This window comes from Populus alba, chromosome 4, assembly GCF_005239225.2.
Source record: "Populus alba chromosome 4, ASM523922v2, whole genome shotgun sequence".
NCBI lineage: Eukaryota > Viridiplantae > Streptophyta > Magnoliopsida > Malpighiales > Salicaceae > Populus > Populus alba.
In genome coordinates this window covers 15,866,328-15,882,937 of record NC_133287.1, presented here as the reverse complement: position 1 = coordinate 15,882,937, position 16,610 = coordinate 15,866,328, and the positions used below count along the sequence as shown (strand labels likewise).

Below are 16,610 nucleotides of genomic sequence, written 5' to 3'. Positions count from 1 at the left end.
CATGAATTCTATAGAATTATGATAAATTACATGTTTCATTGAATTGTTAATAACTTGATGAATTTGATATTTTCTTTGAATTATATTAATTTGTTATGACCTTGGGTTTGAATTAATGTAATAGAGCATAGAAATATAAATTAGATTTTTAATCATGAATTATGTTTAATTTATGAATTTACTTTAACATTAAATTTTAGAAATTTAATTGTATTTGATATGAGTTTTGCCAATTAGTGCTAAGATAATGCAATTTAGTTACAATTACATCAAATTGATAATATTTTAATTTGTTTTTTTTTTAATTTTATCAGAATATATTATAACATATTTATGTTATATCAATATAGTGGTAGTATTGTCCATGATACAAATAATAATATCACATATAATAGCAAAATTACAAGATTACTATTTAATTTTATCAACATTGTCTTTTGTCAAATGTCACTTGCCTTCTGTTATAACTCTCACTAAAATTGAATTGAATAATCCGAAGAAATCATTTGACTCTACGAAGATAGAGAGGTTTCACTTGTCTTACCAAGTCCATTTAACCCATAAGGTATGAATAGTATCCTTAAATTCTTGTTTTCAAACAAACATTGTGCTGCAGTCCCTCCCTTTTAGGCTTTTTATCAAACACTTTTGCATAGTCGAGATCAACAATGAAGATGAAAGCAAATGGAGTAGTTGGCTTACAAATGAGGCAGCCTAGTCCATATTTTTAGCGACTCAAAGATTTTACAAGAGATTTTGTTTTTGATGGTTTTTTAATAAGAGCAGGTCTCTATTAACCCCGATAGGTGTAGTTTAATTGATCAGGTCTAGATTTATTATCTAAAGATTACAAGTTTGAGTCCCACAAGCCTCAGGGTTACTAGAGGCTTACATGAATGTTAACTTCAGGGTCCGTGAAATTAGTCGAGATACGTGCAAGCTGATCCGGACACCAATGTTAATAAAATATATATATATATATAGGTTTGTATTCCACGATTCTACCCAATAATTTTATTTCTTTATTTTGGTTAGCATCAGTTTTTTTCTTCTGATAACACAAGTTTTGATTCTGGAAATGAATTAGACCTTTGTGTATTATTTACAAGGTAGGATGACTAAGTTTGATGAACGTTATGGTGGTGGCTCACTTGACTCACTATTTGATAAATGTTCTCGTGTTGGCTCACTTGACTCACCGAAGGGGCTTCAATTAACGTTACTGCGCTTGGCTTTGTGGGTTACTTCCTATCATGCATGTACTGATATAAACTGACCTCAAGAATATTGTTGGGAAGAAAATTTATCCTAAGAGCTATCTCATATCTAAGATTGTTTAAAGGATACAAGGGAATAAAAATTAGCTAGGCTTATTGGTACAATTGATACGACTGAATTTAAGTTGGTGGTTAGGGTTTTATGTTTGTCATATAGAATGAGAGTTTTTTTTTTAATGGTAATTTTGTTATTTTCAAAGTAATGAGTTTTTTAATCATTAAATTAAATATAATAATAATCTTGTAAATAATTCAATTTTTTTATTGACATTTTTTTGCCATGTAAAATGTTATAAACTTTTAAAGTTTAGGATGCTTTCTATAATTTTCAAAATAATTAAAAAAAATAAATAAAGAGAGTATAAAACGGAGTAGTGCATAGATACTTGGGACACTTTTCCCTTTATTAATGAGTTAAAGTAGTCTCTAGATTTGCTATGATGTACAATTCAATCCTTATTATGGTAATATAATTCCCTTGTCCTCTTAACTAATAACTTAGGAAAGCAAGTCCCTCGCCTGACGCTATTAGGTAAGTTTTTCCAACATTAAAAATGGATATTCAAGTGATAATAATCCGAAACAACTCAAGTAAAATTAACTAAAACATGACTTGGGATATGAGAACGAAAAAACCCACAAAAACAATATTAAGGCCTAATAACCTGATATCAAAGATAAAAATAAAATAAAATAAAATAAAATTCAAAAAAATATAACGCCGAGAAAAAAAACCGAAGTTAGCTTAGGGTAGCTTGACAAACCCACAACCTGCAATATAAAACTAGGTATATATATATATATATATATATATATATATATATATATATATATATATATATATCAAAAGAAGAACCTAGTAAAAAAAAAAACCAAAGTTCAATAAAAAAAAAAAAAACATAAAAAAAACCCCAAGCCAAACAAGATTAACTTTATCAACCCACTCCCGAAATAAGCAAATAGAAAGAAAAGTGAAAAAAAAAATGACAATGAGAATTTAAAAATATATAGCAAAATACCTAAACTACCCTTACATCCATATTTAAGGAAGATTATTATTTTTAGAAGCATTTAAGTATTTGAGTTGTACAAAAAAAGATGAAAAACTTGAAAAGCCCTTGAAACTAAGAAAATATTTTTTTTCTAAGGGTCATTTAGTAATTACATTGTAGATAAAAATGTTAAAAATATCAAATAACCCTCTTCTTTAATGTAATTACTAATAGGTCTCATTAAAAACACCTTCCTACCTTTAAATTCAAGCCTGCCCACCAAAGGTAAATTCAGACATTCACAAAATGAATTCACGATGAATGTTTGATCTCTTTTAATATAAAATACAATGTTTTGCATAAATCATCCATATTCAAATTAATTTATTCACAATAATTATTTTTATGACATTTCTTGACATTTATAACTTAAAACAAATTCATTTACAGACTAAATTATGCCTTCAAGTATATTGCAATGATGGCAATGGTTATGGTTGTTATGGTTTGAGGTATAGCCATAGCCTAACCACTAACCACAATTATAAAATTTTAAAAAGGCATGATCATTAAAATTTGTTAGCATTATACATCCAATTAGTCATTAATTATTTATTTTATTTTGAAAGTAACCAAGATTAATAAATAAATTTAACAATTTTAAATAATCACTCGTTAGCTACAACTACAACTTTGGTAAGAAGCTATTTATAACCTTAATTATTACCATTTATTATAGTTAAACTCAGGCCTAATACAAAAATACCTTAAAAACAACAACCAAACATGTTTACAACATAAAAGTATTCTTTAATTATACTTATCTTATCCATATGTAATAACAACAATTTGGTTATTATAGAATTTATAATCCAAACTAGTCTTCCAGTTAATAATCTTAATTATTAAAAATAAACTATAAATGATTAGGTTTTCATTATGAATTGTAAGTGTATTTAATATAAATTACAATAGTGAAGTGGCAATTTGCTCTTCAATCCCAAATTATTAAGCTTTGTATTGGGGGTAATTTTTTAAAAAGTCATTTCAGAATTCAACGAGAGCAATAAGGTCCTTACATTTATATTTAGCATACTCCATCGCCCTTAAAAGAAAAAATTCATAAACATGGATCTAGGGAATATATCAGGAAGTTAAAAAAAAGGGTTGGACACAAGTGAATAATAGCCGCGGGTTGTGGACTATGGCATTGTTTTTGGTTGAATGCCTCCTACGAAGGCGGCACCCAAAGCATTTCGGTAACCCCTCCATGACTAGGTGGTATATGTGGTCTAGTTATTATACCCAACACAAGTACTAAAAATCTTACTTTTTAGACAATTATAAATTAACCACTTTCATAACTTTATCTAGGCATTTAACCATTTACATCTTATACATCTTTTCATAAATGTCACACACAAAATCATGCACACACTCTCACTCACTCATAAAATTTGGAAGTCTTTCTTTCACTTCCATAATATAAAACCATGTTTTTTCAGCAAGTCAAGAGGTATAATTCATATATTCTGCTATACATAAATCTTACAATGATAACTAACATAACTTTATCAACTAACACAATCATATAAATTCTCATTTAATTCTTTCATTTCCCTTTAATTTACTCATGGTCGGCTGATATAGACGGACGTTGAAGACAATAAAATACAGAAAGAATACAAGAATTTTAATGAGCAAAAAGGGTTGCCAATATGAACTCCAAGTTCACAGGTTTTATTTTGTTTAGAATAACAATGATAAAGTTTGCCTTTTTAGAAGGTTTACAAAGCCTTAAATAAACTAGAAACCCTACCTCAACTAGAAAACCAAAAAAATTGAGATTACAAATGAAGGAAGCATAAAATATGAAAATAACATCCGATGGTGAGATTCTCAAAATCTAAAGATCCGATGGTCGGAATAGTAATTCCATGGAAATTCCAAGAAAAATAGCCTCCAGAAACTCGTGTAAAAATTTGAGCGTGATCCACCGATTGGATTAAAATTTATGGCATTTGAGTTATTAATCTTGTTTGGTGCCACCAAACATCCTCTTGGACCAGGACTTGTCTCATTGGTCCATAGAGGTCTATGTTAGGTCATCCATGCAATCTGTCTATGGTAAATCCTCATCTAATTGTGATAGACTTATACTTGATTGCTCAAAATCATCCATTATCGTAAGTCCAATTGCATTATCAACCTTAGCCTTGTAACCATTTTGTCTTAAACCAATTTCAAGTTCCCCTGAATTTATCCTTTTCTTTTAAATACAAATAGAAAAGAAGAAAAAGGTTAAAAAAATGCTTTAAGATAAAGGACTTGGTTGGCAAGATTAGGTTGAAGAATGATTTACATGCATAAATAAGAGATGTAGGGGTCAAATTGGATCTTTAACTTTTTTTAGAAACTCGATTACACCATTGAAAGACCTAAATATAAAAGGCAGTGCAAATTAAAGTTTAACTTAAAAAATTGAATGAATTTGCATAAAAATTAAGTCTGATAATTTTAATTAAAGGTTTAATCAAGCTTATAAATTAGTTTAGGCCAAAATTAAAAGAATTAATTAAGTGCAAGGAGTTAATTGGTGAAAAATTAAGTTTGTAAGCTTAATTGATAAAATTGGAGTTTTGGAGGACTAGTTTTAGTTTTTACAAGCTTAATTGATTGAAATCAAGGGTGAGATTACAATAAAATCAAAGTTCAAGGGTCAATTAAGAGCCAAATTAAAGAATCTAAAAAAGGGACCAAGATGCAAAAAGCATGAAAGTTTGGGAACTTCAATCAATCAAAATCAGGGGTTGATTTGAAAAAAATTAAAAGTTTGATGACTGATAGGGGTCAAATTGAACAAATTAAAAACCAAGAACAAATTTGAAAAAGACACTGAAATTAGAGGAGGGAAATCAAAGTTTTCAGGGGTGTGATTGCAACAATTAAGAAGTTTCAGGGCTAATGAGGATGCATATGCCAGAATTAAAACAATAGGAATCAAATTGAAGTTTGCAAAATCCAAATTAGAAAACTGTAATTTCTAAGTTTTAATCTAAACGACATGTCACTCATATTTAATAAAAAGAATGAGTGACATGTGGTCTAGTCCTTGTTTGTCATTGCTTTCAAACAAGAAGGCTAATCAGGTTGTCACCTTCAAACAAAATAACATAACATCTCCAACCACCTCAGAGACTCAAACCACCACCAATGAAGTAAGAAACACCTCATCTATAAGTATCAGCTTTTAAGTTGATCGAGAGCTCCCTTTCATGGTAGATATACATTCTCTCTTTAAGGATCAACCACTTTTGTCCCATGTTTACATCCAGTTTGTCATGATGATCTCTTCAAAGTACCATCTTATTTAGCCATGATTAAAGAAGAAAACCACCATGATTGTTTAAACTTCATGGCTACCTTCTCTTCATAGGTTTAAGCTCATTAAATGAAAAAATAAACTAGAATACATATTTTTATGGAGGTTAAAGGAGAGAATAAACAAGAATCTTCTCCAACATACTCTTGGAAAAACCACCATGGTTTTGCCATTTTTGGCTTGGTTCAGCTTATAAAAGGTTGTTCTTGAGTATACCAAAAGGAAAGATTTGGAAAAAAAAAATTACAAAGAAAATCATAAAGAAAAAAAGAAAGAAAATACAAAAACTCAATAAAATACTTAGAATATAAAGAAAAGAAAGATAACAAAGATTGTGTTTTAAAAATGAAGGAGGAAATCTAGATCAATTTGAGATTGAAAAGAAGCTGAAAATCAAGGGAAAGAAGCAAATAATCCAAAGAAGGAATCAACTTTCTCATTGCTAGGTAAACCTTCAAACTTTGATAAGAGGGTGGAACTCAATGAGCACACCTCCTCCCTCTTTATTTTTGTCTTTTAAATTATTGTTTATTATGCATTCTTTAAAGTCATTTATTACCTTTAAGACCATGCTTATTATTTGGAATGTTTAAACATGCTTTAATTATAGCTTGTATATGCTTAAGTTTTGTATATTGCCTTATTTTGATGTGTTATAATATGATTATAGAATGAAAAATATTAGTATAGAATGTTGTTTTTGCATGCTTTGAAGTTAGGACAATATATTTTAGGTTTTCGATAATGTTGTGGTTTAGTTTGCTGAAGTTATAAGCATGTTGTTTAAGATTCAATATAATATTTATGATTGATGGAGTAACATTTATGCATAGAGAGATGCCTTTTTTTGCTTATTGTCATTATGGTTCTTGCTTATTGTTTTTTCCTTTAATCTTTTGTTTCTTATTATTTTAATGATTCCAACAATTCATAGTAAGCATGTTTAAGCTTAGGTTGCTAGGTTTAGGCTGCTTTTTTTAGTTTTATTTTATTTTTTTATGGGTTTAGACCTTTTGTTAGGTTTTTGGGTTTGCTAACTTTTCTAGGTTACCATTCATCCATTGAACTTTGTCTTAGGTCGTTGTTTTCTAAGTCATTTTGATCGATTAACAATTTTTGTATGTGTCCATGTATGTTGATTTTTAATCTAAGACTTTTATGACTTAAAAATACTGATTTAAAAGTTTTTTTATCTTTTTTTTTTTTGCATAGAATCAAATAATCGTGATATTTGTTTGGTTATCATGATGATTCAACCTTAGATTTTTGTTTGAATAGTGTGTTTACATGTCTCTATGCCTTCATTTCGATTCGATCTAACCTATTTTGTAATCTTTGTTCAAGTTCTTACTGTTCTTGAGCAAATTCAAATGTTTTTTTTTCCTTTGATCTTTGTTTTCTTCTTTTTTTGGTTTCAGGTTGTGTTTATAGGCTTGGGTCTTTGGTCTAGGAAGCCCAACCCATGTGGTTAGGCTTAACCTATTTTTTAATAAAGCAATGTTTGGCATGACCAATTTTTATCAAAGAAAAAACACAATGTTTTGTCCTTAAATTGCATCTATCAAACGCAGTCTTAAAGTATTTTTTAAAGCCTTTAACTCTTTTGTTAAGAGCGTGTTTGCTAAACACGCCTTACTAATTTTCCAACAATGCTTATATTCTTATTTTTTGTGCTTTTGCCAAACAAACCGTAAAACAATTTCTAAAAGTTCTAAAAAGATTCAGGGATCATTTTAAAATTATTTATGGGTTTCTCGCATCTTTTTCCAACCATTTCACTTAAATATCGGGGTCGTAGACTTTTACTGTAAGATACTAACTGAGTATTAAAACTACATGTTTTCCTCCAATATTTCAAAAAAATCCATTTTTTTAAATTATCATTTCAAAAATACAAAAATATATTTTATTTTGTGTGCATGTTGCCAAATTATAAAATTTCCATGCATATTTCATAAAAAATATATAAATTGCATTTGATCATACTTTGAAAAAAAAAAAATCTTTAATAGGTATCATAACAAGTTTGCGATTATGCATTAGAATTTGACCAAAATTTCAAATAAAAAACTTTTTTTATTATTTATTTAGGCTTTAGGATTGTTAGGTTTTAACCTGATGAGAAAAAAAATCTCATCACTAAGAAGGATTTTTTTTTTAACCTTACACAATTTTTGTTTTGGATTTTAGAATAATTAGGTTTTAACTTGATGAGATAAGTATATCCTTACCAAAAAGGATTTTTTTAAAAAAACCTTAGACTGACTAAAAAATAAAAACATGACTTTGAACCTTCAACAATGTAGCTTATCATAGATAAAGTGCACTGGGGGTAATATGTCTTTTTCTTGCACAACCAGTCTATTTATTCAGACTTTTGTAGACCATTAACTTTTATTGTGACTATAATATTAGGTGACGATTCATGAATCTTTTCAAATCATAATTTTATGATTTATCCCAATACATTCAAAACTCCTTCAATCCAAAAAGCATGAGCACACCCCCTCCCCGCCATCCAACGCTCTACACAGCATGACACATTTCATAATTATTTTTCTTCCATTTTTAATCCAATTCCACTACTTTTATTCTATGTAATTTCACCCTTTACACAACTCAACACTTTCTCCATTAACTTTGAAAAACATCCTTACAAAAATCATATAACACCCATTACAATTCTAAACCAAATATCTCTCCCACAACATTCATGCAACACATACACATCAAAATAAATTTCCATTTCTTAAAATTAAGCTCAACTCATAACTTCCCCTACATGTTTCTCATGGCCAGCCCTAGAGCTTGTAATCATCCCTTAGTTTTATGAAGGGACCAAATAAGCTCTAGGCAATAGCGAAATACATTCCAAAACATCTAAAATTTGGTCAATATTGATTTTTATAAAAATACAACAACACAAGTTCATGAAATAGAAGTTTAAAGTGACCATTACAATTCGCAAATTTTTTATCTACTACCAGAATATTTTTTAGGTCAGAGCATGGGATTCCGGGCATCGGTGCATGTAGCTAAACCAAAAAACATGAAAAAAAATAAAATAAGAAGAGAAGATGGTGGTCGGTCGGCGGTAGGTGTCCTTCTTCCTTCGTAAAAAATACCTTATTTTGCAGAATAATTGATTTTTTTTTCTCGTTGACCTGTCATCATCATTCATTTAATTCGCCACCGACTCATCACTCACATCAATAAAGAAAAAAAATATTTTGCATCCAACCATGGCTGTAGCAGATGGAATGAACACATGAAAAAATCTTATATTTTAATTTATAGGATCTTAAATAGACTAATAAATCCATCTGCAGGTATCCAAAAACATTATTTTCATATCCACTCCCCACCTAATATCGGTTGACATGTTGTATGCCTGAGTTGTTACCTACAGTTCCAGCTTAATTAATCACTTTACTTGTGGCTTGATAAATTTTATCTTACCATATATGCCTCTGCCCGCACTTTTAGTTTTGCTCTTCCTCCCCGCCATACCTAAAATACTTGTCAAAACTTCCTCTCTCTTTTCTCTCTCTCAAACTTGATATGGATAACAGCAATGAAATAACTCATGATTTTTCACCCTTCTTCAAAGTTTACAAAGATGGCAGAATAGAGAGGTCTCTGGTCCTGGACGATCTTCCTGCTGGCCGGGACCCGGAAACTGGGGTCCTTTCCAAAGATGTTGTGATCTCACCAGACAGTGGCGTCAAGGCCAGAATTTTTATCCCAGAAATTGTGGGGTCAGATCAAAAGTTGCCCCTCCTAGTCCACTATCATGGTGGTGGCTTTTGTGTTGGATCAGCGTTTCACATTCTAACAAAAAACGTTCTCGCTCCAATAGTGAGCCAAGGCAACGTTATTGCCATCTCTATCGACTACAGATTGGCCCCTGAACACCTCCTCCCGATTGCTTACAATGATTCATGGGATGGGCTGGAGTGGATTGCTGGTCATTCTAACGGGCTCGGACCCGAGCCATGGCTCAACAACCATGTGGATTTCGGGAAGGTTTTCTTAACGGGCGAGAGTGCTGGGGCAAATATAGCTCATTACTTAGCGGTTCAAGTAGGCGCTAATGGCTGGGCGGGCTTGAAACTTGCCGGTGTGATCATCGTGCACCCGTTCTTCGGGTATAAAAAGGTAGATGAAATGCACAAATATTTGTGTCCTACAAGTTCCGGGGGCGATGACGACCCAAGACTGAATCCAGCGGTGGATCCCAACTTGTCAAAAATGGGATGCGAGAAAGCCCTCGTTTGTGTGGCGGAGAAAGATTTCTTGAGGGATAGAGGGGAGGCTTATTACAAGACCTTGGCTACGAGTGGGTGGCCTGGAAAAGTGGAGTTTTATGAGACCAAAGGAGAGGATCATTGCTTTAACGCGTTCAAACAGTGTGGAGAGACAGATGCCCTAAACAAGAAGGTCGTTGATTTCGTGACTGTGGAGTGAGTAATAGTAATTTATGGCCCTACAAAACGGAACCGTTTCTTATACAAGCGTTTTGAATAATTATTGCACGTTCACATGTCTTGCTGGAAGTATATGTTATTTCACTTGAAGCATTTACAATTTGATGCTTTGTTTGGGAGTTGGTTTCTTACAATTTTTTTATTTTTTTTTTGTCATTGGTACTGACTCGAACACTTGCCAGTGGAGTTTTTCATCTCGTGACAAAAATGTTCCCCGCGAGAACAATAACTTATTTATAGAAAAATAATTAAATTGGAAAAGATGGGCTGTCCGCTCTCTGGTCAGAATGCTAAAAAAAGTAACCGTCTTTTCTAATTATATATAAAGGGACATAATCCATATAAAATAGTAATTTTTCATTATTGAAAGAACATAGTTCTTTTTTTCTTTTCTCTCATCTCAACTCTCTATATTAACTTGACAAGATTTACAAAGACATTCGTACTGTGGATTATTACTTTGGTTCTAGTAATTGAAGTGGTACTGAAATAATTGATCCAGGAATTAAAAAGTGAATTCTCACAAGTAAGTTTTCCATTTCCGATCTACATGTAATATTAATAATAAAGACTAATAATTACTCTATTAGTAATTTTTTACAATGCATTTCTTATTTTAAATTTACTAAAACCAATTATTCAAAGGATGTTTAAGCATGCATTAAAATTTAGACACAAATTAGATATCTTGACTCCGCCAATGCATTTTATAATACATGCTGGTTAAACTCTTAAATAGATGTTTTTTTAAAAAAAAAATTATTGAAATAATTTTTTATTTTTTAAAAATTATTTTTGATATTATTATATTAAAATGATATAAAAAAAACACATAAAAAATTGAAGCTAAGAATAAAATAAATATTTTTTTTAACTAAAATAAAAGGTTTAGTTGAGTTTCATAGACTGTCTCATTAAACAAAATCATCAAAAAACAAGAATGTCCATATGCATAAAAAAAAAATTATCTAAAAAACTGAACCAACATCCAAAGATGTTATATATATTTTTTTAATACTGAGACGATAAAATACTGAATTGACCTGTGTTTTATAGCTTAACCTATCAAACTCATAATCCAAGTCATGGATCCCAATGTGTTTATTTTTTTTTACTATTTTTCCTTAATTATATAGTACACGTGTTGAGTGATAGACCTAACTTTGTTTAAAAACTTTATTGAATGATGTAATTGGGAAGAAGAAAAAAAAGTAAGTGAGAAACATAAACAAAGGTGGAAAAAACCAAATGAAAAAACAAAAAAAAAAAAATTAAAAACCTAAGGGTGCAGGCATGGTCACCACAAAAGCTTGGGCTTGTTATTTTTTTGTAGGGACATACGACATATCATTCATTGCATCTCATTTTAAAAAATAGCAGGCGACTTGTCGTCTATTGTCACAAATTTCAGAGAAGACTTACCTACAGCAAAGGGAGAAGGTGAGCACGTGTATGGTCAAAGATTGGACAAGAAGTACTTACGTGGAAGGATGAGATAATGAAGCCCCTGCGGCTGACAGCTGGCAAGGGATTAAATTCAAAGGCAACGACACCGTTTTAAGAGAGGAGATAGAGTCCAAATACAATTTAGATTAATAACACAGCTGGCAAGTCTATCAAATTAATCAAAAATCTCAACTAACCAAGAATTAGAATAAAAGGGGGAGGAAGGGCTGTAGAGAGGCAAAAAATTGCTGTAAAGCAAATCTCATTCACCCTGGAGGCTCGGGCTACCTCGAAACTGTCCAGAAAATTAGTTAGGGTTTATCAACATTGTATTGTTCTTTCAATTCAGTTTCTTTAAAGTTATTTATCTTTAATTGTTATTTCATTTTCCCAACTTTACCTGTAAGCTTGGGTTCAAGAAAAACTATAATAAAATTCCAGTAGTTTTCCCTTAAATTACAAAGTTCATTACAAGTGGTTTTAGAGTCTCAATTCTCAGATGGCTGAAGGAACAAGAGTTTCACAGTTGATAGAAACTGTGTTAGGAATGAAACAACAACATGAGACACAGTAACAAAACCAACAGAATCAAAAGCAAATATTAGAAGAAATAGTGCAGCAATTGAGAAAAATGTCTGCCAGGATAGATAAGATGACTAAGGCCCAAGGGAAAAGGCATGAAGTAGCACCACAAGAAGGAATTCAACAGGTTCAGCTCAAGTCAATCCGGTAAGATTTTCCCCGGTTTAATGGAGATGATCCTATTGGTTGGTATACAAGGCTAATCAATTCTTTAACTTTCATAACACTCCAACTCAACACAAGTTGTTTATAGCCAGTTTTCGCATGGAAGGAAAGACCATAACATGGTATCAAGAACTAAAAGAGACCGGAATTCTCACCAGTTGAAGGCTTTCGTTAAGGCCTTTCAAATTCATTTTGGAACATCATCTTATGATGACCCCATGGAAGCCCTTATAAGTATCAAACAAACATCAAAAGTAGAGCTCTACAAAACCCAATTCAAGATGCTTTCAAACCGGGTCAGAGAGTTGTCTGACTCTCACAAGCTTAGCTGTTTCTTAGGAGGACTGAAGGAGGAGATAAAAATGGGAGTCAGGATGCTAAACCCCTAGAATTTAGTGGCTACTTATAGACTAGCAAGGATGCAGGAGGAAAATCTAACAATTATGAGAAAATCCTGGAGGCCTAGTGCTATGAGGTTTCAAGGACGAAACCAAACACCAACTTAGCCCAGGGCTAAAAATAAACCAGTCCTGATACAAAGACTCACTCCAGCACAGATGAAGGAAAAAAGAGACAAGGGTTTTGCTTTTAAATGTGACAGTAAGTGGGGACCTGGCCATAGATGTAGAGGACCAAAGATATTCTTGATACAGGAAGCAGAGGAGGAGATGAAGGAGAAAAATTATCCCTAAAGATCTAATTGAATTGGGGGAACCTCAGGAAGAAGGCAAGAAGGGAATCGACATATCCCTTTATACAATCATAGGGAGTCCCAATCCTAAAACTATGAGGGTGGAAATTAAGCTAAGTGGCCATAATTTCATGGCCTTAATTGATACAGGAAGTATAATTTCATACATCCAAAGGCAACAAGAAGGGTAGGGATGAAATTTTTAAAACACAAGCCTATTGGGGTCAATATTGTAGATGGCTCCAGGCTGTAGAGTGAGGGGAGCTGCTCAGATATCAAACTGATGATTCAAGAAGATCAGTTTGTCACTTAGGCTTATGTCATTCAGCTGGGAGGATGCGATATGGTGTTAGGAATTCAGTGGCTTAAAAGTCTAGGGCCCATTCTTTGGGACTTATCAACCTTAAAAATGGAATTCTAAAAGGAGGGGAAGAGGGTTTTGATCTATGGAATGGGAGTGGAGAAATCAAAAGTAGATTGCAGCCCAACCTTTTTACAAGAATTGAGAAGAGTTGAGGAAGGCCTGATTTTGCAAATCTGGAAGTTGGGATTAGTCTAGAATGAAGTTTCGAAATAGATTGAGAATCTGTTGCTAGAATTCGTGGAAGTTTTTTAAGAGCCAAAAGGAATTTCACCCAGTAGATCACATGATACCTCTATGGTATTGAAGAAGGGTATCTTCCCAATAAGTGTACATCCTTACAGGTACCCCTATTACCAGAAATCTGAGATAGAAAAACTTATTAAAGAGTTGTTGGCAATGGGTACCATAAAAACCAGTCAAAGCCCTTTTTCATCGACAGTCCTACTAGTTAGGAAGGCTGATGAGTCATAAAGAATGTGTGATGACTATCGTGCCCTCAACAAGGAAACTATGAAAGAAAAATTTCCCATACCAATTGTGGAAGAACTACTAGATAAGCTTCGTGGTTCTCAGATTTTTTCCAAGCTAGACCTTAGGTCAGGCTTTCACTAGATCAGAATGAAGGAAAAAGATGTCCCCAAAACAGCCTTTAGGACTTATGAAGGGCATTATGAATTTTTGGTGATGCTTTTCGGCCTTACAAATGCCCCTTCCACCTTTCAAGGTTTGATGAATGACATTTTTCAACCCTATCTCAGAAAATTTATGCTGGTTTTCTTCGACGACATTCTATTCTACAATCATAATATGGAAGAGCATGAGAGACATCTAAGGATGGTATTTGAGACTCTGGTATGGCATAAGTTATTTGCCAAATAGTCTAAATATAAATCTACAAGTAGTGAAATTGAATATTTGGGGCATATCGTATCAGGTCAGGGAGTGCATGTTGACCCTAGCAAAGTGGAGTCAATGATCAAGTGGCCTAAGCCAAACACACTTAAATCACTAAAGGGGTTTTTTAGGGTTAACAGGCTACTACCGTAGATTCATCAGAGGTTATGCGGTAATTGTTGGCCCATTGACTAGACTATTGAAAAAGGGGTCTTTCAAATGGGATTCGAAAGCAGAACAAGTCTTTAAACAATTAAAATAGGTCGTATCAACCCCTTCAGTCCTAGCACTACCATATTTCAACCAAAGTTTTATAGTGGAGTGTGATGCCTCAGGTATAAGATTCGGTGTTGTGCAAATACAAGGAGGCAGACCCATTTCTTATTTTATCAAAAGTCTAAAGGGGAGGGAACTATCACTATCCACTTATGAGAAGAAATTCTTGGCACTAGTCACTGTTGTTCAGAAGTAGAGGCCTTACCTTTTGCGCCCAGCCTTTAAGGTTAAGACGGATCAATAGAGCCTCAAGTATTTATTGGAGCAGCGGGTTGGAACATCCACATAGCAAAAATGGTTATCTAAACTGATTGGATATGACTTTGTGGTTAAGTTTCGAGCAAGAAAGGAGAACCTAGTAGCTGATGTACTTTTAAGACATGAGGACACCATAGAAAAAGGTACACTATGGGTTATCTCTTCCCCAATTGTCAACTGGGCTAATCAATTAAAAGATAGTTATACAACTGATCCAGAAATTCAAGCTATCATGCAACAACTAGACCAAGAAAACATAGGTTCCTTGAAATATCATCTTAGAGGAGGGATACTATACTACAAACAGAGAGTCTACATAAGTCAATCTAGCCCTATAAAAACTATCATCCGGAATTATATTCATGATAGCCTATCTTTAGGGCACACGGGTTTTGAGAGAACACTAAAAAGGGCAAGGAGAGATTTCTTTTGGGTAGAGATGAAATCAGATATATAAACCTGTATAAAACAGTGTGAAGTCTGTCAAAGATCAAAAGGAGAAAACACAAAACCCTCAGGACTTTTACAGCCTTTACCTATACCCACCAGACCATGGTCATCCATATCTAGGATTTTATAAAGGGGCTACTAAAATCTAATCAATACTCGGTAATTATGATTGTCGCACCCGACATCGCGGCGACCCTAAAAATAATTTCTCTTAAATTATTTATGGAAAAAGAACAGATTTCTGGCATCCGGTTCTTTTAGGAAAAAAGTCTTGTTTGAGGAGTCGTCACCTAGTATTATGGTCACTAGGAACCCTAACTGGTCAACATAGATTCTATGGCTCGGGATTGGTTACATAAAAGGAATGATATTATCACCCCTTAAACATTCTGCCTAAGGCAGACTGCATTGTTGGTTTTGTCTTAAATTGCTAAATATGTATTAGTTTATGCTATGAAAATTTGCTTATAATATTCCTGACTCTGGCGCCAGTGAATACATAACTACGAATATTTCCAACTCTGGCGTTGGTAAATATTACGTAGCTATAAAATAAATTAAATCAATATTTTATTTTATTCCTGACTCTGGCGCAAGTGAATAAATAAATAATAATAAATTTATTATTTATTGAATGCAAATATTTTCTATTTTTCTAGCTAAATAAAATAAAATACAACGAATAAAAATAATATAAATTTAAATCGGTATTTTTATTCCTGACTCTGGCGCTAGTGAATAAACCACTAAATTTACATTATTTTTATTCATGCATACATATTTTTTTATTTTTTTATTTTCTGTTTTTTATTTTTTTTATTTTTTTGGGGCTGGGCCGAGCTCAGCCCATAGGGGCTGGGCTGGGCCCAGTCAGCCCGGCCACTGGCCCAAGCCAGTGGCCTGGCTGACCTGAGCAACACCGTGCGTTAACGCACGCGTGTTGCTACACTGTGCAAGTGAATTAAAATTCACTTGCACAGTGTAAATGCTAATTAGCTGCAACGAAATGAAGATGAGAGAAGCCACTTACCTGGTCTGCTGGAGGCGAACGCGTGCGGCTGCTGATCAACCTGCCTCTTTCTTGCTTTCCCTGCCTCCAGTCTTTTTTGCTTCTCTTGTTCTCCTTGTCTCTCTCAATGTCTGCCTGGTGCTGGAGATTGATGACGAAGACAATGATGTGTTGATTGGCCAAAGCTAACCTCTCTCCTTCTCTGTTTTTGTCTCTGCTGTATGCTCTTGTGGTTTTTTGTTCGTTCCTTCTCAAGAAATAACAACAATGGTTGCTGAAATTGGAGCCACCGAAGAAGAGGTCGAGAACGTACCCTCTTGTTTTTTCACTGTCTTCG

The 16,610-nt window shown here is 33.0% G+C and overlaps 1 protein-coding gene across 1 annotated transcript; it reads left to right on the top strand.

The window, feature by feature from the left end:
- The first annotated feature begins 7,900 nt into the window (after positions 1-7,900).
- LOC118050829 (2-hydroxyisoflavanone dehydratase) lies at positions 7,901-10,283 on the top strand. The gene has a single exon (XM_073408536.1). The coding sequence runs from the start codon at positions 9,213-9,215 to the stop codon at positions 10,116-10,118; it is 906 nt and encodes a 301-aa protein (XP_073264637.1). The 5' UTR covers positions 7,901-9,212; the 3' UTR covers positions 10,119-10,283.
- The last annotated feature ends 6,327 nt before the right edge of the window (positions 10,284-16,610 follow it).

What these genes read in the sequence shown, in the direction of transcription:
- LOC118050829 (XM_073408536.1), top strand. Translation starts at nt 9,213, where the DNA reads ATGGATAACAGCAATGAAATAACTCATGATTTTTCACCCTTCTTCAAA.